This window comes from Mycteria americana, chromosome 2, assembly GCF_035582795.1.
Source record: "Mycteria americana isolate JAX WOST 10 ecotype Jacksonville Zoo and Gardens chromosome 2, USCA_MyAme_1.0, whole genome shotgun sequence".
NCBI classification, from domain to species: domain Eukaryota; kingdom Metazoa; phylum Chordata; class Aves; order Ciconiiformes; family Ciconiidae; genus Mycteria; species Mycteria americana.
In genome coordinates this window covers 35,633,975-35,659,199 of record NC_134366.1, presented here as the reverse complement: position 1 = coordinate 35,659,199, position 25,225 = coordinate 35,633,975, and the positions used below count along the sequence as shown (strand labels likewise).

The window sequence follows — 25,225 nt, the reverse complement described above, 5'->3', positions numbered from 1 at the left end:
GGGCAGTTCTTAGTTAAACTTCAGGTCATGCGAAAAGTAACTGCCTCTAACGCTGTGTGAGGACTGCTGCTTTCTGAAGTTACGCTCGCTGCTTAGTAAATATTTCCCATTGCGATTTAAAACTGCTTCTGAGTTTGCTTTTTGCAGAAGGAAGATGAAACAGGTCACTAGTGTTTGCCTTCCCAACTTCACAGCTGCTAGAGCTGGCTAATTTTATCTGATTAAGCACAAAATACAAGTATTTGCAGAATGTATGTTTTCAGCCCAGTGAAAGCAAAAAATCTGCAGATGTTTGAGAAAAACATCCATTATGTCGGCTGCAAAGAAAGCCAGTTTTTTTGGTGTGTGACAGTGATTTCTCTCTGAGGTTTCTTCAGTTTGGTGCTTACAGGCTGCTCATTCCTCTGTCTCTTAACAGTGGTCAGCCAACCTGCTGGTCAGCCAAACTGTAGAGCACCGCTGTAGTTGGCTACTCATTTCAGAAAAAGTTGTTTTCCCCATGTGACTAATGCAACAACACTCTTACAAAATATGTGTGTGCTCTTGGCATGGGCGTCTAGAAGACCTCTGTGATCACGGAGGTCTTTGCAAAAAGACCCCAGATTGCATCTAGAAAAAACAAAATGTTGACTATGAGTTGAGCTCTACTACCAACGTACCCTGTAGAAACCAGTACCTGTAGGTGGGCAAAGCTCTGACTGCACAGAGCCTTGCTCTGCCGCATGTAAAGCTCTCCTGAAAGTTGAGCACAAATAGTGAGGTAATGCCTAGTGACAGCAATCCACCTCATGCCAGGCTGCTGCCTGACAGACCTTTGGAGCTGGCTTGCCTTCTCACTTTGTGCAAGAAACCGTAGTGCTCCTTGATGAATTTTTCTCTCATTCTTCTGCAGCACCAGGGAGGTTACATTTCTTCCCCTAGTTTCTTTTTCTGTGAGCACCTTTGTCCTCATCTTCTTAGAAAAGGGGATTACTTCTCCCTCTGCAGGGGACAGCCGGAGTTCAGCACCGTTGCTAGGGCTTGGAGTTTGGCTCTCTCACCAGTGCCATCCGTTTGCTTTTCATGCTTCATTTGGTCGACATTTAGCACGTAACCAACTTTTAGAGCACTTTCCACTTCTCTCAAGGAAACAGCAAGAGAACTCTCTTCTTTCAACTTCTCTTGCTCTTTGGAGCCATCAATCTGTGCAATATAGCTCCTCACTGCCAGGCTTGATCTACTTTTCTTTTCGGGGATCGCAGAGCGGCAGAGAAAAAAGCTGGCCTGGTATAAGTGCAGGGGTTTTTCAAGGCTTCCTCACAGACAAACAAACCTGCCTCTTGGGTCACAGCCAGGGCAGCCTACAAACTTAAATGGGTACTGGTGAAAAAGTCTCATCTATCTATGTATCTATCTACCTATTGAAGGCTATTTCCCCATGTCCTGGGGGGGAAACTGAGTGCAAGATTCTTTAAAGAAAATAAAAGAATTCTACCATTAAATAAGGGATAAAAATCCTAAAGATTGACCCTAAGTATTTTACTGACTTCTGTAACCTCAGTGACTGACAGAAATTGTCCTCGAGTTTTATTTGCCTTATTCTTTGCTGATAATCCTTTTGTTTCTTTAAATCTTGTCTCAAGTAGGTCAGCAAAGCAGAAGGTCTTCTAGCAATGCAATTCAGCAAGAGTTTGGTTGAAAGCTTCAACATAATTTTTTTAGTTAGCTGTTGCAGCTGTAGCACAATGAATAGACACATTCAACAAGGTATGTAAAGTGGATATTTGAATCTGTGTTGGCCAGTCAGAAGGACAATTAACAGATGATTGACAGACAAATTCAACAGTAATTTGAAATGATAATCTGAAATCTTGAGGGACATAAGGTGAGAGTTGACTAGGTGTACATGAAATAAATATCGATCCCTAAGATCTCAATGAAGTAGTTGAATAGAAGCTTTTGTTCTCTGAAATGAAAAGGCTTGGCACCTTCAAAAAGTCATTTTCTGATCCTTATTGTAAACTCCTCTTTGTAGAATCTTTGTGGAAAGCTTTGGCTAACTAGTTCAGCTGAGAGATTACACGGGATATTCTGTGAAGTCATTTAAATGAAGGGATTCACACACATTATTGTGATACATGAATTTGCATTTCTTCAATATGACAAAAAGGTAATCCCCCAAAATTCCTTCTCTGATCCTGTGACACGTTTGAAATCTGCTATCATTTTCCCCAATAAATTTCACTTTTGATTTTCCTCAATGCATCATGCTCTTCAACTGGCAGGGCTTGGTTGCAATAAATATTTGTCTCAGCTAACTTTTTTCACTGCATGTGTTCCTGTGTATTTGCTAGACATCTTCTCAAAATCAAGGATAATTAATTTTTTTCTGCAGGCCACGTGCAGAACTTGAAAGAACGGAAGAGATCAGATAGAGACAGGATTAAATTTAGTATTTTTGCAGGTAATGCCTCTTTACGTATTGGCTTGTTACATACTCCATTGCTCTCCAGCTCTCTACTCTTCACATGCATGCTACTGGGCTATCGGTTGGCTACTGCCAATTAATTAGATAACAATCTAATACAGACTAGAGTTCTTAAAAGACTAAGAAATTTTATTCTAACAGTGTGGTAACAGACTACTGTGCTAAAACAAACAGAAGATAGAGGCTATTGAACAGTCATAACTAAAGGAAGAACAAAGGTGCAATCACTCATTATTACTGGCTAAATAGCAATAATAAATAGCAATCAGAGTGGTTTCTAGGTGATCCACAATGGCAAACTAGTTTTGAAAGCTTAAAGTGTAAAAAGAGAAGGCTGCTCAAAGGTTTCGATATTAGTTTCAGAAGAGGCTTCATGCATTTAGTTCAACAGAAGTGAATTTTATAAATGTTAATGTAGAAGTGTGGATTGTGTTTAATGTGAAAGCCATATTGACCATAATACATCTCAATTACATAATTTGAACTTTTTCAGTAAGTTGATGTTGGAAGACAGTGAAATCAGTTCTGCCCATATTTAAGAGCAGGGGCTTAAATGTATTGCTGTTTCATGTCTTAAACTCTGACCATTTAAATCAGAGTATTTTTATTCCATCAAGGTTACTGACTTGATTTCTGTGTAGTTTCACGCTGCTATAAAACAGGAGGGGAAAAAAGCTGAGGGAAATTGAATTTTTTTTCTATGTAAGTAGAAAAATCTTTCTGTTTTATGACAGCCTGTAAAAATTGATTGCCTGTCTTAATGTAAACAGATGGTAACAGATCCAGGATGACTGACATTTATGGTGTTCATGCACAGCTCCCCGGGGACTCTACTTTTAGTGTAATCCACTGTGCCTGCAAATCCAGCAGTTTAGAGAAATAAACACTAACAAGGATTTCCACTTTTAAAGAACTTTTAGCAGTGAGTCTACTGAGTACTCAGTGACTTCTGCTGCTCATCAAGATAGAAAGAAGCTGCCTGCACCATTTGCATGACAGTGTTGTTTCAAAATTCAACAGTATAAAAAAAATGTGTATTTGCAAAGGGACAAACCTACCTATTCTCCATCTCCTTCTAGCTCAGAATGGGAACTACTACTTTTCCTACTCCTCTGTTATCATTTCAGATCCCATTCAGATCTGTTCCTGTTCTTTAGTCTCCTGTTTTGTAATGTACTCTTTTATACCACCCTTTTTTCTGCTAATTAGATATTTTATCATCCCTCTCATCCCACTCTCAAGTAATTCTTGCCTCCTTCAATTATTTTGACTTCTTTTCCCTTTACCAGCAGCAGTAAGCTTTAATGACAGCTGTCAATAAAAAACCCTAAGAGTTTAGGGGGAAAAGGTACACCAGCCAGAATCCTGTTTATGCTCTAGCTACCTTTTTTCCTTTAAATAAACACTTCTTCCACATCTAGTTATGGAAGTTTCCTGCTAGAAACTGACAAAAGAAGGTGATGAAAATCTGGCATGCCTAAGTAAAAATTATAACAAGATAAAAGTAAAATATGTGCCTAGAAAACGTTAATTCACTTGGTTTGGCTTTCACTTTCTTGGCTTTGTTCCACCTACCTGTGTAATTTTATGTACTAGTTCCTTAGATTTTTAAAACTGTAAGCAGAGGATGTATATTTGTAAGACTGATGTAGAACTGACTAAAAGGAGTTAGAGGATAGTGTTTTAGATACTTGTTGATGGACAAACTCAAAAATCTTTCAAGTAGCTCCTGAAAGATGCATATGCATCATTTAGCAGACACACACCTTACCTGTCAGCAGTAGTTTAAGTTAGTAAATTGAGCTATGAAAGTAAATCAATACCTCATTAATTCAATTACATTTTTTAAAAATCTGAACGTGTCTAGGTCTATGGAGAGCATGCTTCTCTCAATGCTTGTTTTTAGTTTTAAAAATCTTCCAAAACTTTGACAAACGTGTCAACACCAAAAGGTCTGCCAGCTTTGAGATTGGGTTCTTCCTGGAATTTGTCCCAAGATTTGCCTTTAAAATATATACATGTGACACAAAACTATGCATTGAACTTAAAACAGTTTAAAAATTAACAGACTTTCGGACCAGCAGTACAAACATTTTTTGAGAAACACCCCCTGCCCTGCAAATTTATACTCAATTTTCAACTCTACCCTGGACTACGCTTCCATAATATGTGGGGATGGAACAGAGACCTCATTCAACTCAAATACTTTCCAAAAGAGTTTTCCAATATAAATATTTGAGACAGAGTACTTCTTTTGTCCAGTCTATGCGTTCCTGCAGTGGTTTTAGCAAGAAGCAGGAGATTATTAAGATAAAAAGCTATAGTATTTGAGAATGCAGTAAAAAAGGTCTTAACGGAAACCTAGGCTAGGATACAACATAGGGGACAGTTGCGAGAGAGAAAGTGAAAAATTCTAGAAATGCTGTAAAATGTATTGGTGGTAAAGAAACCTCTGAATATTTATGGTCTCCAATATACTTCATTTTAGAGCAGAAAGGGTTTCTTCCTAGGGGAAACTCTAAAGGTTGACATAATTTTTGTAGGGTTTTTTTTTAAATGAAAAAATTGTGCTAAAAACATTTTTATAAGAAATTATTAAATGGTTCAAGGCTAGGCATTTTCCATACATAAAAGTATAAATGATAGGCAAAGCTTGGAATCTACATATTATGAATCTTACATTACACACTGCTGCTCATATAAGTCAAAGAAATGCCTCTGTTCCTTGATCTGGCAATTTAGAAGTAGGTAATTTTTGATCCTTGCTAAAAAAACCCCCAACAAACTAAAATAAAACCAGACAGAAAAATACCTCAGCAATGCTTGTGAAATGATTTGAAGAAACATTTCACTTGAACAATTCTCAAATATCAGAGCCTGTTAAAAATCCTGTGCAAGCTATAAATCTTCTATCCCAAATGCTTCTGGAGAAGAGACAGACAATTCCATGGCAAAATGAGGGACCCTTCAACATTCCTGTTAATGGCAAATCACTTGCATTATGGAATGGGCACATTGAGCCAAATCCCCCAGTCACGGTGGTTTAATGTCTAGCTTAGTTGAAGCAAGTGCCTTTAGGCACATTCACATCAACTGATTACATCACCAACTACCTGCTGGCAATGACTTTTGCAATTTTTATAGTGAAGCAGTTCTGCTAGAAAAGGCATCTTGCTGTCCTCTCCCTACGAAAGTTATTCTAGCAAGCAAGGACAGCGTATGCTAGCTGTTGGTCCCCATGGTATTTCTATGTGCATTGACAAGTCTCAGGATGTCGGGAAATGATGCCAGTATCTTTGGGGAAAGGAAAAGGAATGGCAAGCAGGGACACGGAAGGCATAAGGAAGTGAAGGTGACAGCAAGAAGCTCCGCATGAATTAAATATGAATTTTACATACAGCAAACAACACCCTAGTATTTGCTACCTAATTGGACATAAAATTAAGCTAATGGAATAAATATAAAATGTAATTAAATTAATAGCAATGGTACTGAATGTAAAGTTGCAGAAGAAATTACTCAATCGGGTATTATACTTTGTTTCACAGAGTAGAATGACCACATTTAAAGGACTAAAAGGGTGAAACGGAATAAGCATATTCATCCTTAATGTCCTTATGTTAAATTTTGTTACCTTTTCTGATATTGTACCACAATGGTGGCTGATAAGGACTACTCTCTTATCAATAATCTAGAAGCTGCTTCAAAACGCCATGTATCTTGTAATTCACAATAAAAACGCCAGTGCCAGAATACTAAAGAATTGGGCAATAAAGACATATTAGTTGGTCAGATGCAGTTACTTTGAATTATGGCATAGTTTGACTTCAGTTAGTAAGTTTGTCTGACATTAGAATGATTGCATTCAAATAGAGGTTAATGAGACTTAAAATTAAACAGGTATTTCATCAAACATACAATAAACAGAATTGATTTTAGGTCTCAATTAGGAAAGAGGAAAGATAATTCTGTCTTGCAGTACAAGGCTAGAAGCCACAAATTTTAAGTTCCATCTTCTTTTGGAAGATGGAACAAGCAAGTGGTCTTCCTGATATTTATTTCTTCCTTTGTGAAATACTACTATTTGTTCACTGCAAAAGTACTGTAAGGCTTACCATCAAAATTCTTTTAGTATTAAAAAAAATTTAGTATACCATTATAATTAGCAGTTTAGTATACCATCAAAGTTATTTTAGTATAGCACAATGCAGGAGCCTGTTTACATTTCACTAAGAAAAGCTGAATATATTTTCTATGAGTTGAAGTCAGTACTTTCAGGTTTCCATTTATTTGTTCTCTTCATTCTCTGTCTGCAATACAATCATGATGCTTCTATTATTTATCTCTCAAATGGAATTATCTTTTTTTTTTTTAGATTTTAATTATTTATTTTTGTGTGTGTGTATGTTCATACTCCTTACCTTAGAAAAGTTTTTCCTTTGGTTATTCCTTTGGTATCTTCAGGAATAACCATAACTTCCATTCGCAAGAGCTGAACAAACCCCACAGAATTCATGCTGAGCTAGAATCTGCTGGTTTAATTCCCTGCTGGGAGTCTGCCAGTTGGGAAACGCTGACCAGCAAGTACAGGTCTTAATTACACAAATGCAGAAGCCGCTGCCAACCTTTCCCCATTGAGAAGCATTTGCTTTCTAGTGTTCTTCTTGATGAACAGATTATCACTCAAACATAATTTATTGCTGCTTTATATTGTAAGTAATTAAATGAAGAAACCTTTTAAACTCAAGGGAATTTTAATAGGTTACTTGCAAAATGTTATTGCAGGCAACAACTTGTACATGATTTTAGTTCCAAACCCACCAAAAAATTATACAAATCAGCATTGTAAAAGTGTCAAATTAATGCCTTACAGGCTTTGCTGGCAGAATTAATTTCTAAATTCTAGATGTGGGGAAACGTTACTCTCATTTTTTTCCTTTTCCATTTTTTTTAGAAAAATTTACAAGTGAAATATTACTACAAAACTTTTTTATAAGGAATTTTTGCAAAACATTTACATTTTTACCATCAACTATTTTTCTGTTTCAAAATCATTATGTAGATTTAATACCCTAGGCTGCACATCAATTCTTGCGGGATGACAATTCAGTGACATGCATAAAAAAACACCACAAGGCATTAAAATGAAGACTTAAATACAAATATTGTTGCAATAAAACAGTTATAAAATTGAAAAATAGGACCTAAACATCATGCTTACCTAACTTTGACAAATTAACTTTTTCTCCTAGATTACACACTTTTATTACTGCTCTCGTGAAAGAATGTGATAAATAATGACTTAACACCAATTCCTAATGTAATCGGCAACACATACACAAACCTAACCAAAGAAAGTATATTGTAAGAAAAAAACTATTCTAACACTGGAGTTCTACCATGGTAAATACACTTTGCACTGATAATTACAATAAAGCAAAATTTTTAACGGTGGCAAAGGGAATGAACAGTGAAATGCCATTAAACAAGATACTACTGCACATCTGTGCCCTATTACTTACAACAGCTATATCCCACTGAGTCAAATAAAGGACATTGAAATTTACGATCCTTTTAAGACAGAAAAGTGGATTCAGAATGGTATGCAGAACAGACTGTCAAAATGTTTCTAATTCCAGCGGTACAATATGCACCTGCTAACACAAGTTAATGTACTTGAGATGCTATGAAGCCAACCACATTTAGATTTTGATACATCTATAATAGGGATTCATTGCAGATTAAAAATTACTTCAGTTTCCTATCTGCATACATAAGTATGCATGAAAAAATTATATATGAAATGGTTGTGCAGAATGCTCATAACTTCAGTTTACAAAAATTGTTAACTTCTAGGAAACATGGTATTAACATTAGGAAAGTTTTTTCTTTGCATAAAGAAATTTATAGCACTGATTGTGAAGCATAATGATAAAATATATATTTGACGTTTCATTTCCTATATAATAAAATTAACAGTTAATACTACCTAATGTTCATCTGTATTAAATGTAACATCTAATTGATTCTGATGTTTTAAATCCAGACACATCAGTTAAGAGTACTTTAAATAAAATATACAAAATAATGTACAAAACCCAACTAAAATTTAAAGACTCTGTTACAAGTCTACAAAAGCTTTAAGAAACTTGAAATTTATAACCACAGTGTAAAATTGTTTTTCATTAATCTCAAAGCTTTTTATGTAAACTGAAAGTATAAAATACCTTCAGCTTAGTATTTTGCTACAAAGGGCTGGCCTAAAGTGTACACAGTGTAAACAATGATTGGTATTTCTCTTGCTTCAAAAATACAGAAAACACCACAAGATTGATAAAGTATTCAGATGAGAAGTATATGCTTTGTGAGGGAATGCACAAGGTATCTGTTATGTCTCTCAAACCAACAGCTACCAAACACATTCTTCCTTCTGTAATTTGCAGGGGAAAAAACCCTTATCCTTCTTGCACTGTACTTCCTTTAGTTACATCAAAAATATTTTGGTGTATACATTTTTTAAAAAACTGGTCATGAGAATTATTACCAAATGACTGTATGTGTAAAAGGTTACAATTATGCCTATGGGAAGTAATTAAAAATCCTGAGTATGAAATATTTGGCCATCTTTCCTCCTTGTACATACTGCAGTTTTCACATACAAAATGCAGTTTGTTTTTGTTATTGTTATTTTTCATTTCATCTATATTCCTATTAAACTGGCACATCTGAAAATGTAACCAAACCTTTGAAATCAGAAGTTGTGTAGTAAAAAGATAACTATATTCCTCTTTCCCCAGTTTGTTTTGCGGTTGGAGGCTCAATGTAAGACTTGATAGGTAACAGATATTTATTACCAGCCCACATATCCTTGAAGAGAAAATAAAGACAGTAATATTTAGGGGAAAAGAGAGAAAATGTTTACTTTCAATACCTTTTTTTGGTTAAAATGTGATAATTAATTCTTTTCTTTGGCTATTAAGTCAAAGCATAAAGAACTCGGCACATTAACCACAATATAATAACTAGTATTTACAGAGAGAAGATACTGGAGAATGAGCTACAACACTCAATTGTCTGATTAATTTCCATGAATTCTAACAAAATTAAAACATTTAAATACTTAAGATTGAGTTTTTGTGATTCATGTTACCTATGAGTTAGAAATGGACCTCGGATGTTTTAAAATATAATGAAATGAAATACCAAAAATTGACACAAAAGTTGCCATATTCATTTTTCATCCTACATAAAGATACCATTACTTTTGTAAAATCTTACGTTAATATCTTTCTATGGTTTTATCTTTCCTACTGTATACACTAATTCTACATAACCTTAGCTCTCCAAACAAAGAGAGAAATTAGAATTCACTGATTGTCATTTATACACACTACTATAATGTAGTGGTCAAAATTAATCTGAGGTCCACCTCAGAACCACTTCGCAGCATGCATCATCCAGCTGCTATTTGAGTAATTCCAAAACTTGAGAAAAGACAGCCAAAATCAACTGACGTGTTCTATGGACTGAACAAAAACCTAAAATATTTCCACTATCGTTCAATCTGCATTCGGTTTTGCTGTGCCTTGGGAAAATGATGTTCTCGTGAAAATATTACAAATTCATTTTAAAAACAAAGTACCTTCATCAAATGATATTAATCCTAGTCAAGGTCCACCCTGTTTTACATTGATATTATCTGATTTTATAAACACATTAACATACAATGCTAAAATAGGGGGGGGAAAGTTCATTTAAAATCATTACATGATATACAGACATATAACTAAAAAAGTACAGTATGGAAATAATATTCCCCCATCTGTTTATCCAGTACATCAATTTGCGCTGTTTGTATTTTTGAAATTTTTGTCTTGTTGCACCGGTGTACACTTCCCATGCTGACCCTCCAACCTGGAACACTTACAGAAGTCATGACTGAAAACATGATTTCCTGCTCTGTAATCCACTTTACCAGCCCACTTCCATATCCTGAAAGGTATGTAAACGTAAGTGCAGCACTAGGCGTCCATATAAATGATCCTTTCAGAATTCTTCCATGTTTGTTGAAACGTTAGGGGTTGCTGGGTTTGAATCTTGAGAAATGGCAGCAACAGTGACAATTCTTGGAGAACCAAGAACCTCAGTAACTGAAGAGTCCAGTTCTCCTGAGGTAACAATAGCAAGGGCCGTTCCACCACCCTTCTTGTTCTGATGAGTTTTGACATGTTTTGAGAGATGGTCACTTCGCATAAACCTTTTCGAACATTCTGGGCACTCAAATCTCTTTTCACCTTTTTTAAAAGAAGAACAAAACCAAAATGTTACTGAAAGAGAACACTGAACACTTTTTGCTTGATCATTTGAATCTGACCCTTTTCTATTCAACATTTGAAGTGTCTTTAAAAGGATACAATGTTTTCTTCTCTACCTGTCTGATTTCCAGGTGACAGGCTTTTGGCAATCCACTCTTCACTTCTAAAATGTTCTCAACAAATATTTGCTATGCTGTGATTATCTGGTGAGAAGTTTGAATTTCAGGTCACCAGAGAATTTTCATAAACTTCTATAAACCTGACAGAGTAGGAGAGGTAAAAGGCCTGAAAAAACTATTGATAGCATTTTTAAAGAATACTTTTGTTATTTAGATTACAGTCATGAGAAGGGAATTTGGAAACATGAATCCCAAAGCTCCATGAGAATGTATGAAATCTGTATCAAGAGAGATAAATTCACCATACTAAAGTCCTGTCACTGTTCAAATGTAATTAGCACTTAGACTTCGAGTGCCATCTTCTGATGCTATAAGTTGGGGGGGAAAAGAACCTTCTTGGGGCTAGAAATACAGAGGCTGATAAAATTTTCAGTTTCTAAAAGGTCCACCTTTCCAATCTGAACTGTAAAGAGAACTTGCTTTATCAGTTCTCACTCGAAACTTCAAGAAACTTCCCAAGAAGATCAAATCTGATGTATGGACTAGGTTAATAAATTTCTTACGAATTGAGCTAGTCCAAGTGAGGAAATGACAATCCCAGTTCCATGGCGAATCCTATATGCTCAAGAAAATTTGCCAAATTTAGATCAGGCATTAGCGAATGTACATCAGCCATCTGTGATGAAACAGTCATCTTTTTCTAGCATAAGTACAGAAGAACAGTTTGAACAGATCTCTATTTATTTATTTGATTTCACACTCAGCTTGCATTGATGAATACTGAAATCTACCACTTCCTCTGTTTTAAAGTTACTTTATTTACATTTAAAAGTAGTTTTCAGAGATCCTAATAAGTGGGATCTTTGATATCACTGTTTAACCATGGCCATTATGATTCAGACTTGCTGTACTATGCATACAGAAAGGGCTGACCAACCTGTGTGGGTTCTTCTGTGTCTTTGTAACTCATCGCTCCTTGTAAATCGCTTGCCACAAAAAATCCAGTTGCATACAAATGGTCTTTCACCAGTATGCCAGCGCAGATGTGCTCGAAGATGAGATGTCTTGCCATAAACTTTTCCACATCCTTCAATATGGCAGATATGTTGTTTCTTTTTTCCTGGCTCATTGCTACCTCTAAAAACATCAAATTTAAACAGGTAAGTAATTATATTCTAAAATATTATTAACTATTAGGAAAAATATTTCATGCTAATAGAGACAATTATAATCCCCTGTCTAAAAAGAAATATATAAACATACTTTCTAACAGAAAGCATTAAAAAATGTAGGCAAGAAAAGAAAATCTCATCCCCAAATGAGGCAAACTGATAAGAAGCCTAAATACGTACTGATGAAATTTACATTTACCTTCCTTCTCCCTCTCTGCAATTAGGACATGAGCAGGCAACTCTTCTCAGTCTCTTGCCAGGTTGCACTTCCTGGTCAGAAGCTTGTTGAGCTTGTTGCAGCTGCACTTGTGTTATCTGATCAGGACTAACAGCACCAATTGCTGCATTAGCAATGCCACCTACTGCTACAGTAACAGGAGCTATTGTGGCTTGCTGTACTTTTACTCCATCCTGTCCTTGCTGTTGACCTGTAAAATAAGAAAGTTATTGTACCTTTTATTAGTCATTTCAACAAGTAAAATGCACAAATAAACTTTATATGTTTTATAGAACAAATCCACCTAAAGTTAAGGGAAGCCACAAAACAAATATTACATCCAGTCATTTTCCTGAAGCACTACCAGAGGACTTACCTGCTAGCTTAGATAGCCCTATTTAATGTAATCTGTTATTAGAGCAGTACAAGACTGCAAATTACTGACTGATACTAAGAAATGTGAACTAGTTTAACAAGTGTTTTCTTTTTCTCAAAAGCTGAGATAAATGAGAAAACATTAAACAAAATCTTACACAGAAAGATTGTTAATTCTATTGCCAATTAATGTCTCTCTAATAACCTTTGAAAACATATCTACATTCAGAAAACTACAATTAGCTAATTTTAAAAGCACCTACAGAATACTTTATAGCACATACAGAATTGTCACTTCTCCTACAATCTGTCCTGAATCAACATTGAGCCACAAAGGAACTTTCACAAAGAAAAATAAATGTTGTAGGACTAGACTTGAACAAGCTAGCATACCAGAGCTTTGTTGATTTTTTTTTTCCCCCCAGGATTCTCCACCTGGGACAGGGTAATCCTGGTTATACGTACAAATTGGGGGACGAGAGGCTGGAGAGCAGGCCTGTGGAAAGAGATCTGGGGGTCTGGGTTGATGGCAAGTTGAATATGAGTCAACAGTGTGCCCTGGCAGCCAAAAAGGCCAACCGTGTCCTGGGGTGCCTCAAGCACAGCATAGCTAGCTGGTCGAGGCAGGTGGTTGTCCCACTCTGCAATGCACTGGTGCGGCCCCACCTCGAGCACTGTGTGCAGTTTTGGGCATATCAATATAAGAAAGACATCAAACTATCAGAGTGTGTCCAGAGGAGGGCGACCAAGGTGGTTAAAGGTCTTGAGGGCAAGAGTTACAAGGAGTATCTGAAGTCACTTGGCTTGTTCAGCTTGGAGAAGAGAAGGCTGAGGGGTGACCTCATCACAGTCTACAACTTCCTCAAGAGGGGCAGCAGAGGGGGAGGTGCTGATCTCCTCTCTCTGGTGACCAGCAATAGGACACATGGAAATGGTATGAAGCTGCATCTGGGGAAGTTCAGGTTGGACATTAGGAAAAGGTTTTTCACTGAGAGGGTGGTCGGTCACTGGAACAGGCTCCCCAGGGAAGTGGTCATGGCACCAAGCCTGTCAGAGTTCAAGAAGCATCTGGGTGATGCTCTTAGTCATGTGGTTTAGTGTTAGGTAGTCCTGCGAGGAGCAGGGAGTTGGACTCGATGATCCTTATGGGTCCCTTCCAACTCGAGATATTCTATGATTCTATTTTGCAGAAGGGAGTATGTTTTCAAGGAGACTGGAAAAGCAGCCTGACTGAATCAAATGGAATTCTAAGATTGACTTGATGAATTAAGAATTCAGTTTCATTGCATAAATTCATTGATCTCATTGGCTTTCTTAATCCAAGGAAATCAGGATTACTGTCTTGATATTAAAGCAAAATAAAGACTATTCCAATATAGGTAAAAAGTGTAGTTTCTTGAGCAGCAGGGTAATATTATGTTTGCTTATAAAGTTAGTACTATACAGTTTAAGAAAATAATGTGACAAATTAAATCTGACAGATATGACTTCCAGCCGCAATCTGACAACACTGAATGCCAGTCCTGCCAGTAAAAGGAATAGGACAAAATATCATGAGATGCTGCCATTTTCAAAAACTCAGTGCCTTCATACATATGGCAAATAAGAGGAAATACTACCTACTTATTGAGAGAGTGTAATGACCAACCAGAATTCCTTAGAATAGACTATAATATTTTAAGACTTGGAAGGCCTCAGTATTGAAGAATTAATCTAAAACTTAGAAATCCCTTGGAAGTAGCATGATTCAGAGAGATTCAAATGGATACTCCAACTTACTTCTCAAGCATCTGTAACAGACACCATCAATGGAGATAAGACTGAGAAGAACACTCTCTCTTAAGTCTAAACTGCCTAGCTACCAAGTGATTCATATACAACACAGCATGGGATAATGACTACTTCATTCGCTTGATTGCTGAGGAGCAATATATGCTATCTTGTATAACACCATGATAACAGCCATAAATGAAACCTAACACACACCACTTAACACCACCACATACACGCAGATAGGTTAGGACTAAAGAACATGATATACAGAGAACCTCCCAAAGTGACTTGACTGTCCTCTAACAGGCCACGCCACTGTTGGCTACAGGAAATAGATTAAATCTGTCTTGTTTCTAGGTCAGTACCAGGTTATTTTCACCAAAATCACTGACCAAATTTTCCCAGTTATCTCTCTTGGTTTCCATCTGGAACTTGCACCTGATCTGCCTAGATATGAATAAACATGATTTCCTTGTTTTCTTAAGCAGGCCACAAATATTGACAGATGCTGAGTACTTTCAGTTCTCTGAAAAGAACAAGGACAAACCCAGAAGAGATAACATTTGAATCCCACTTCCTGTTGGACAGATAGCTATTAAAACAAAAAAAAAAAATCTAAAAAAAGTCTGGTATTTGCAGCAGAGGAACCTTAGAAAAAGAATTAAAGGCTTAATCTTGAATACAGAGCCTCTATATGTCTAGGATGGAACAAAGGCTTTCTTTTCAGAATAGCTATGTAGTGGAAATAAATTTATTTCCCATATTCTAATGGGAAAGAAAAGCAGTCATAAAAATCCTTGAGGGAGAATGTGATAGGGTAAGGAGAACACTGTGGTATAAATGCAAATAGTAATATCTACTTGGGTCTAACAGTGGCAGAAGAGGACAGAAGAGCTTCCAAAGACAGTGCCAGTCCAGGGACAATTCCTTGTCAGGCTGTTAAGCTGCTGAAGTGCTGACTGAATGCTATGAATAGCCAGAGTCAAAGGCGGCTGATCATTTTTGTTATATCTAATGCTCATCTTAACATGATAATGTGATTGCTTGTGTTGAAAACCAGCTGCAGTTTTTGGTTAGCCAAAGGTAAATAAATTAACAGGAAGAACTTGCTCAGCTTGTAGTCTTTCACAGAGCACAAACCACTCTCCTGTCTGTTAAACAAACCCAAGATGCAAACTCCTTTAATTCACAGAGCAGCACTATAATGATGACTCTACAAATGGTTACTGCAAAAGTTAAAGATGTAACAGATATTAGGGCCACGCCTACTGCAGCCTCTCATGCTATTTTCACCGTCAGTCATGTATTCAAGTACATTAATAAGAATTATCCTTTGTCACTACAGCCTGCTAGAGGGATGACTCCATCCATGTCACAAAGTCCTATTTGAGCAAAAAAGTCCTGGGACCTAACCAGTCTGTGGTCAGAACACAGATGAAGAGCATAATTTTCTCTCAATTTTCCCTTTCTCTCTGATCTGACCAATCCACATTTATGGGGAAGCCTGTTCAGCATTTCTAAAAATCCAATATATTGTGCTGTTTCAATATGAACCAACTTTCAGTCTCTAAGTCATGAGACGACCAACCACACAAGGGTCTTCTAATACTTCTTCGGAATATCAAGTACCACTGCTGACACATACTTTATCGGCTCCGAACTTTCACTCCCCGATGTGAGGACCATGCGTATCTTGGAGTATAGGATACACACTACTGAGCTGCAACTTTAATCTATTTATTAAACATAATATAGTGATACATGTGAGTAGAAATTCTTCACAATAACTGTAAAGGTGATAATAAAAATACAAAAGAGAAAATGCCAAAAGTAAGGTTGCTCAGGCAGACAATTACATTATCCATATGGTTTCAGTTAAACAGTAATTAAATGACTGCTCTTTAGACGGCATTAACAAAGTTATTACATTTTCTAATGTGAATGTTGATTTTCTTCTTTAAATTAATCTCATGGAGTTGTTATTTTAAACTCCGTTCCCTTGTATTCCACTTACTAAATTCAGAACAGAAGGTTCTGAAACTCTCAAAATATCACAAAAATATCCTTATTTAAAGATCCAGGCCACAATATTCAATAAGCAAATCTCTACTTTTTGAGGTAAGAGAGTAACTGAAGGAAGCACACATATCTGATAAATATTCTTTGCCAGAGATTTACATAGTCATCAGAAAACACTGGAAAGTTCAATAATGTAACTCCTGGACTTAATTTTTGTTTTGAACTCCTGAAAGAGCATTCCAACAAGCTAGTACACTAGTAGCATACAGGATAGAAAGAAATGCATCTGTTCTCATTTTAAAGTTGTTAAACATAAAATTCTTCATTCTTGTTCTTTGAGAGTAAAATGAATGTATTTTAGACCAGTTGAAAAATCTTTTCTCTTGAAGAAAAATCAGAAAATTTTCACAAAACAACTGACAGAACATGCCCTGGTCTAAACCTCAAAGTGCGCCTGCTGTAGTCTTGAGTTGTATGGGATTTTGATTTTTTATAAACTACATACTAGAATTCACTATGCATCACTAAGGGCTTTACCTTTTACATCATTTATACTTATTAAGGGAAGATAAAGGAATTTCATTATTTCTTAAATCAAGTTTATTGAAGAAAAGATACTGAGGAAAATTAACTGTTGATATGAGCTTGTCAGCAACCCTCAAAATTAAATTGGGGCAACTTCTAAAAGTTTGTAAAAATGAGGATTTTTCAATAGAGAGCATCTAGATACAAATTAGCTTTTTGATTCAAACAAACCCTGCTTATTCTGAAAACAGGTGGCTGACATATTGTTATCCATACAGGAACAGAATGATCTCCTGACACTTTCTAGATGGAGAAAAAAGACCTATTAAAAATAATCCATATGACTTCTTACTAGTGGCATTAAAATACCATTTAAAGCCTCCCAGAAATTCTGCTATAATCATGAGATCACTTGACGTTACTTCTTCCTGACATACTCCAAACCACAAGACCTGATATCACTATACTTCACCATTCATAATCAAACCTTTCAGTAACAAGAACTCTCATGTTTGAAAACAGATTTCAGAAAGAGGTCTAAAGAAATCATTGTATGAGGGAACAAAGTCACATGTCAGTTCATCCATGTTATTCTATATAAGTTGTCAAAGCAGTCACTGCATATTTACACCTGCTTTTAGAAGATAAGTTTTTCTCAAGTTCCCATGATTTCTTTAATAGTGATTTCCTGAAATTGTGAAACATTCTTGATTAACAAAATCATCACTGAACTTGTGTATGACTGAATTTTATTGTACATGCTGTCAAGTTACAACGTCAAGTTACAACAAAATGTTAGTGTGCAAAATAACACTGATACCAACTACTCCAGTGCATTTCATTTTCTCTCAGGTCTAAGATCTCTCTTTCTTTTGGATAGTAACCATTTATTTGACCACAGGACAACACGCAAACAACAAGGCAACCTGATACAGTATTTATTTTGCAAATCAAGAGCAGTAAGACTCTCATTGCAATATTGCACATATGACTATAACTGAATGCAATTAAGAATAACATTATAGAAATTTTTAAAGCTTCTCAAATAGAACCTGCAGGATTTTAGTCCCTAATCTTTCCCATTTAAGCAGTTAAGTAAATGCATTACTTATTATCACAAGATATAGGATTGCCAAGATAAAGGATTGCACATCTTTTGTTCTTCAGCACCACTTACTCAGCTTTCCAATTTTACAGTAAAACTGCATCTTAACAGTTATAACTCATACATGCTTCCCCATATACCTGAGTCTGTAACACATTCATGCAAAAAAACCTCAACAAATTTAAGTAATTACTATGAAGTCAAATAATATATATGTCTCTCAATCAATTTTAGGCTTCAAAGCTAATCTGCAAAACAGTAACTCCCATAACACCACCAGGATGATTAAAGAACGCTAATGCATGGTACCTAGGAAGTACTTTCCTATAGAGTGATTGACCACTGAAGATCATGGTTATTAGGCTTGGCCATCCATCATAAGTCAAAACAAGTTTCCTTTTACTACATATTGCACCTGCATTCCTATTCTTGTTCACCTGAAGTAGCAAGCATGAAAAACTACTCTTTGAATAGGGCAGAAGGGGAAGAAAAGGACTTAACTTTAATGATCCACATGGGAGAAATCATGGGAGCCAAGGTTTAGGAAAATGGATCTTGGAAGGAAGAGAAATTTAAGACTAAGAAAAGGACACTTCTAGTTTCTGGTACTTAGTTCCCCAGAACAATTTGTATAGATTTCCTATTGCTGTTGTGCAACCAGCATTCAGCAGTCAAAAAGATGACAGCATTAATGACAGAGAGTTATCTCAGTAGAGGGTTAGCTCAGTAGCATGCACCTTACTGCAAAATCTGAGGAACACTTTGCAAAATGTACCTAGAACCAGACTGACTAACGTTGCAAAAAAGAAAATTTGTTCAACTACATATTCTAAAAATGAAAGAGAAGGTTGCAACTGACATCCATAATTCAATGTACATTACTAAAGGACAGCTAAGTGAAGTTAATGACAGCCTGCAGAGTTCCAAAGCTCTACAAGCATCAGATCTGATGCAGCAACTCACTCATTCAACATCTTACTGATGCAAAGCAATGGGGAAAAAGAGGTTTCTCATCTCCCCTTCCCCTGCATACACCAACTATAGTCAGCTTGCAAACATCCTTTACTCTAAATTCTTGTTCCACAATGACATACAGATAATTGATAATAATATATATATTTACATATATCATAAATAAATGTATTATAAATAAAAAATATCTATTTATATGTATGTATAATAAAAGATAATACTTTGATTAAGATATAGCCAAGATTTTAAAATTTAAAAAAAGTCTGTGGCAACAGTTCATAGTCAGAGACCATGTTTTTCCAAACAAAATCCACTAGGAAGGAGGTTTCATGCTGAAGAATGAAATGCAAATCATGTCTTAAAATTAAATATATGTGGAGACAACAGTGAGTTTCATTATTTACACAGAAGACTGTGATTCAGTGCTACGTAAATGGTACGCAGACAATTTTGCCCTCTCTTCTACCCTGAAGCAGTGGTTTATAAAGATTTATGAAGAAACAATACATGACAGAGGAAGAATTCCCCAGAACAGGAACTGTACAAGGGCAGATGCAAGGGACCTATGTCAAATGGCTCAGTGTGTTGAAAAATTACTGAACAGCATCATAATTATGCTTAACTTCTGTGAAAAACACCACTTAAAAGCATGAGATTTAAGGCAGTAAAAAGTAAGTTTAAGGGTTTTAAACACCTTAAAAAACCTGAAGTCTTTTTCATTTTGTGCAAGAATCTTGTTGGCAACACAAAGACAAAACAATGCCCAAGAAGTTTCATGAAGGTACTTTAACAACTTTTCAAAAATGAAAGGCTTTACCCTAGTGCTTTAGGACAACCTGAAGTCACTTCAGTACTTTTGAGACAGAAAAGAAGTTTTCCCAGCTGGTAGTAGTATCTTTCATTAAACTGAAAGCCAGTTTTCTTTTTATTACTTTATTAAACATAGGAAAGAGCTACCACAAATATAACACAGAAAGACCTGTACAGAAACAACATAAAAAATCAACCACGGAGCTACAGTTTCACAAAATTCAGTCTTGCGCAACCAAGTAGAGGTTTCAGTCAAAGCAAGGCAATGCCTCTGGTTGTTCTGGATGCTGTGGCTTCAAATGGGAAGAAAATATGGTCAATTTATTAGGTATTCTAAAGAAGGAGTTGGAATCAGAAAAATAACTTGTTATACTACTGCTAAGGCAAGAGACCCTTCCAAAAAAACCCTGATTTTCATCATCATTGAAAAAACAGTGAAAAAGAAAAGTATATTTAGGATGAGTGTTCAAGAATACTTCTCTGCAGATGACACAAGTAGTTCCCTGCATACTGAACCTTAGAGCAAATTGATAACTGAAAATTCAAGTACCAACTGTGCTGCAGAATGTCAGATGCACTGCATAGAAACTAGTAGAAGATCTAAGAAACTGAGATTTTTAAGTTTACTTTTATGGAACATCTCCCTCTACCCCATCACCCTGACTCAACTCTCAGGTTATTTTACAGCTTATAGCCACAACAGAACACGGCCCCATTCTTTCTTCCTTTAACTCTGAAATAGGGATAGGACTAGAAAGAAACTTTTTGACTGTTAGTCTCTACAGTCTGACTAGAGGAGCTCATCAATACATGAAAAACTGTAACCAAAAAATAATTCAAATGCCTCTCTTACACACTTCTGCCATATGGAAACTAAAATACTGGTCTCAGGAAGTGTGTTTTTCAACATCTCGGTTCAATTTCTGTATATTGCCATGGAAATAGTAATAGCCTAATCTTGAAAGGACAGAAGGAGGCTGACATGAAAAAATGCAAGCTAAGTTTCCAGTACTCTGTTGGGGGGGGGGGGGGGGGGGGTGACTACAGTTTAGCTAGCTTACATATTTTATGCTTGACAAGAAGGTTCATGAATGTCCTTGAAGTAAACAGTTTGGCTATATGAAATGTTATCTTCATATTGATCAAGATAAAAATAAATACACCTCTATGCACAGGAGGGGTTAGTTAACAGGTACATACATGGAAAATGGAAAATCCTTTCAACAGAAAGGAAGATAGCTGACTTTAAAACTAGGTTAAGTTGCACAGCAGTTGATAAATTTATTCAGAATTAAAAAAAAACCACTGGCAAGATGATTAAAAGTTCATAAAACATGTTTAAAGACCTTTTACGGTAAGACTAAACATGAGACACAAGCCTTGGTTTTGTAACAGCCTATGGGCAGATAGGCTCACCAATACAAAGACTTATTTGTTTATTAAAGATGTAAAAACTATAACTTTGTTACAGCCTTCATCAGGCAAGGACCAATAAAGCTACATATTATAGAATCACAAAAGAAGGGCCATGTAAATCTCCAAGATCCAAATCCTTAGAAGTTCTGCAATCTTCTTCTGTAATGCTGTTATCCCTATAAAACGGTACGCTTAATCTTACCTGGTCTTCCTTTTTGGTTCAGAACAAACTTCAGAGCTTGATGTTTTAGTCAGAGTTACTTCCTCATGACCAAAGAAACAAGACAACCAAGGCCCATATTTCTTAAGACTTCAGTATTTTGCTCAAGGGAAAAGTGGTCACGTCACCACTTGAAACCATAATTAAGGAAATTCAGACTTGTACCTAACATATATCCCAAGTTCATTTTGGCAGAAGGATATTAACCGATCATTTTCTCGTTATAACAAAATGATACTAGTCTGCCAATCTATTAAGACTAATTATGCATATTGGGATAACATGGTTTACCAATAACCAGCTGATTAAGGTATGTGACTGTTAGCCACTGTATTAAACATTACTCGAAACTCCATTCTTCAGAATGGATGCATATAGAAATCTATATAACTATAGCCCAAACTAACCTAAGCGTGTGCTGAGATGCTACATTTCTCAAGAGACTGCAGATGTCCAGAACTATTGTTCTGGTGAAAGTGTCATGACAAAAGCAAAATATTCATTATAAAAATTACATTTTGTTACGCAGTCCTGACTACTTGCAAAGCTACTATGCTACAGCATATGAATAAAACAACTTTTATTAACTAAATTGTCCATTAAAATCACTAACCATTGAAAAATGTAGTTGTTTTTCAATAATAACATTGTTTATAATTGAAATTAACATTCCCCTTAGAACATGACATCTCATTCCATACATAGTTAGATTTTTCAATAATCACCATTGCCATTAAACATTTTTAATATATTAAAACAGTAATAATTGACTTATCTACCAGTACCAAAATCATATGAAGCTAAGTACTCCATAATTTAACTTACACAGAGGAAGCTATTGAAATCAGATTTTGAATATGCTTCTTGCCACCCCCCCGCCCTGGGTGGTAATGGAAGAACAAGAAGGTTGGCTTAGTGTGGATCTAAGCACCCTTAAAAAAAAAAAATACTAACAGGCTGATGAAGATGTGCAGTTTGCTTACTTGACATTTTCTGAACACGAAAGTTCAGCCAATTCATTTCCTGCTTTATATGCTCTGATTTCTGACAATAGGGAATGAGAGAGGGGATGGCAAAACCTGATATTCTCAGAGAGTGCACGCACCTGTATTCATGAAACATTTTTATAATGTTTCATTAATTTTATAATGTTTCACATACTCTAGTAGGGAAATACAATTTTACTAACATTCTTCTTGGAAGACTTAAGAACTTACATTTAATTCTTGAAGTTAATAGCATAGAAATGGCTCATTAGAAACCTGTTTCACCTCACAATTATGAACGAAGTTGGTACTTGAAATGCTTCCCCTTCCCACTTTCTCTAGAAGTAATGATGAAGTCATGCCTTGCTACTCACAGGTCAGGCAGAAAAGGCTTGTTTCACTGAGGCATTTTTACCAGGTTATTCTCCATAGGCAATTTAGCTGAACAGGTAGACTGTGCGTTCCTTATGCATCAAGTTCAGGAACAGTATATTGATACTTTATTTTTAAGCTACCATCACTAAGGCAAACGTTTGTTTTCACCAGCATTGTTTGTTGTTAAACTGTTCCTGCCACTATTTTGAATTTCAGTTTAAGAAAATCCCACAAGCAAAGCAATTTTGTCATTAGAAGGCTAAATGCTTCTCCTACAATTACTCTGAAGCATTTGAAAAGGATGCCAGTGCTATAATATTTAGAACACTGTGGTTCTGCAACAATTCTCAGCTCAAGGCCACCTGAGAACAGTTGTAACTGACCTTTCATGACTTTGGAAAAAGTATGCTAAATTTCTATACTCCTCCCAACTACACCCTCAGAATGCCAAGTAACACACTATGAAGTAAAAAACTAAGAAAAACTCCTGCATTTTTTCTGGTTTTGTGCAAAATAACTCAGTTCTTTGTACTTATCTTTTTACTGCAGATTCCATAGCTTGCAGCTTGTTTCTTTCAAGGTATTTGCTGCAGCTTGCTTGCCAACTAACATCCAGGGAAACACTGGATGTTATTCAAAAAAAAGATCGTGCAACCACCATCCTTCAGATCCTTTGACTTCCACCCTTGGTATTTATTTTTGCCAATTTGCTTGTATATACTGTGGCTATTTTAAACCCTTTTCACCTTGTTACCACCTACAGGCATACCTCCTTGCTTAGCTACACAACTCACCGAGTTCTGCTTCTACACATACTATTACATTAACATGAGCAAGAAGACCCACAGGTTACATGTTATCATGAAAATGCATTTTCTTTTGTTCAACAACAAAAGCGTAACATTCTAGGACTTCAGACTAAGCACTTTCCCCTCCCTCAATAACTAGCATATGTGATAGAGATAATAGAAGACCGTGAGTGGTATAAAGGTGAATCAGATCATTTAATTTTTCATAATACAGGAGTTTGAGAACATTAAATAAAAATGCGTCTTACACAACAATTAAGACACGATTTATTGCAGACAAGTATTGAACATATAAAAAATTTACACAGACTCACAAAAGACATTCACACAAGAAAAGAAATCCACCAAGAATTATTAAATATAAAAAAAAATAATATAAAATCCCACTTCTGGCTCAAGAAGACCTGAGCTGCAGATCACTGAATGGTGGGAAGAGTATCCAAGCAGATTATTCTTGTATGCATCACCTGCAGTCAGCATTAGACAGGGCCAGAACCACCTTTGACTCATATTCATAGAATCATAGAATGGTTTGGGTCAGAAGGGACCTTTAAAGATCATCTAGTTCAAACTCCCCTGCTGTGGGCAGGGACACCTTCCACTAGATCAGGCTGCTCAAAGCCCCATCTAACCTAACCTTGAACACTTCCAGGGATGGGGCATCCACAGCTTCTCTGGGCAACCTGTTCCAGTGCCTCGCCACCTTCATAGTGAAGAATTTCTTCCTTATGTTCAATCTAAACCTACCCTTTTTCAGTTTAAAACTGCTGCCCCTTGTCCTGTGACTACAGACAAGCCATGGTAAAAAGTATCTCTCAGTCTTTCTTTTAAGCTCCTTTTGTATATTGAAGGGCTGCAATAAGGTCTCCCCAGAGCCTTCTCTTCACCAGTCTGAACAACCCCAATTCTCTCAGCCTTTCTTCATAGGAGACATGTTCCAGCCCTCTGATAATTTTCATGGCCCTCCTCTGGACCCTCTCTAACAGGTCCATGTCTGTCTTTTACTGGGGACCCCAGAACTGGACACAGTACTAGAGATGGGGTCTCACAAGAGCAGAGAAGAGGGAGACAATCACGTCCCTCAACCTGCTGGCCTCGCTTCTTTTTATGCGGCTTTTTATGCAGCCCAGAATACGGTTGGCTTTCTGGGCTGCAAGCGCACATTGCCAGCTCAATTTTTCATCTACCAATATCCCCAAGTCTTTCTCCACAGGGCTGCTCTCATTCCCTTCATCCCCCAGCCTGTATTAATACCAGAGGTTGCCCTGACACATGTGCAGGACCTTGCACTTGGCCTTCTTGAACCTCATGAGGTTCTCAACCTTGTCCAGGTCCCTCTGAATGGCATCCCATCCCTCAGGCGTGTCCACCACATCACTCAGCTTGGTGTCATCTGCAAACTTGCTGAGGGTGCACTCAATCCCACTATGGCATTAATAAAGATACTGAACAGTACTGGTCCCAATACAGACCCCTGAGGGACACCACTGATTACTGACCTCTATTTGGAGATAGAGCCATTGATGGCAACTCTTTGAATGTGGCCATCC

The 25,225-nt window shown here is 36.5% G+C and overlaps 1 protein-coding gene across 4 annotated transcripts in view; it reads right to left on the bottom strand.

The window, feature by feature from the left end:
• Positions 1–7,439: 7,439 nt before the first annotated feature.
• The window catches only part of SP4 (Sp4 transcription factor), a 52,682-nt gene continuing 34,896 nt past the window's right edge, over positions 7,440–25,225 (bottom strand). For all 4 annotated transcript variants that reach the window (XM_075492968.1, XM_075492969.1, XM_075492967.1 and 1 more), the window contains 3 exons: positions 12,273–12,501; positions 11,839–12,038; positions 7,440–10,761 (listed from right to left, as the gene is read on the bottom strand). In XM_075492968.1, coding sequence (XP_075349083.1) covers positions 10,514–10,761; positions 11,839–12,038; positions 12,273–12,501 — 677 coding nt within the window. In that variant the 3' untranslated portion in view covers positions 7,440–10,513. The remainder of the gene's footprint in view (positions 10,762–11,838; positions 12,039–12,272; positions 12,502–25,225) is intronic.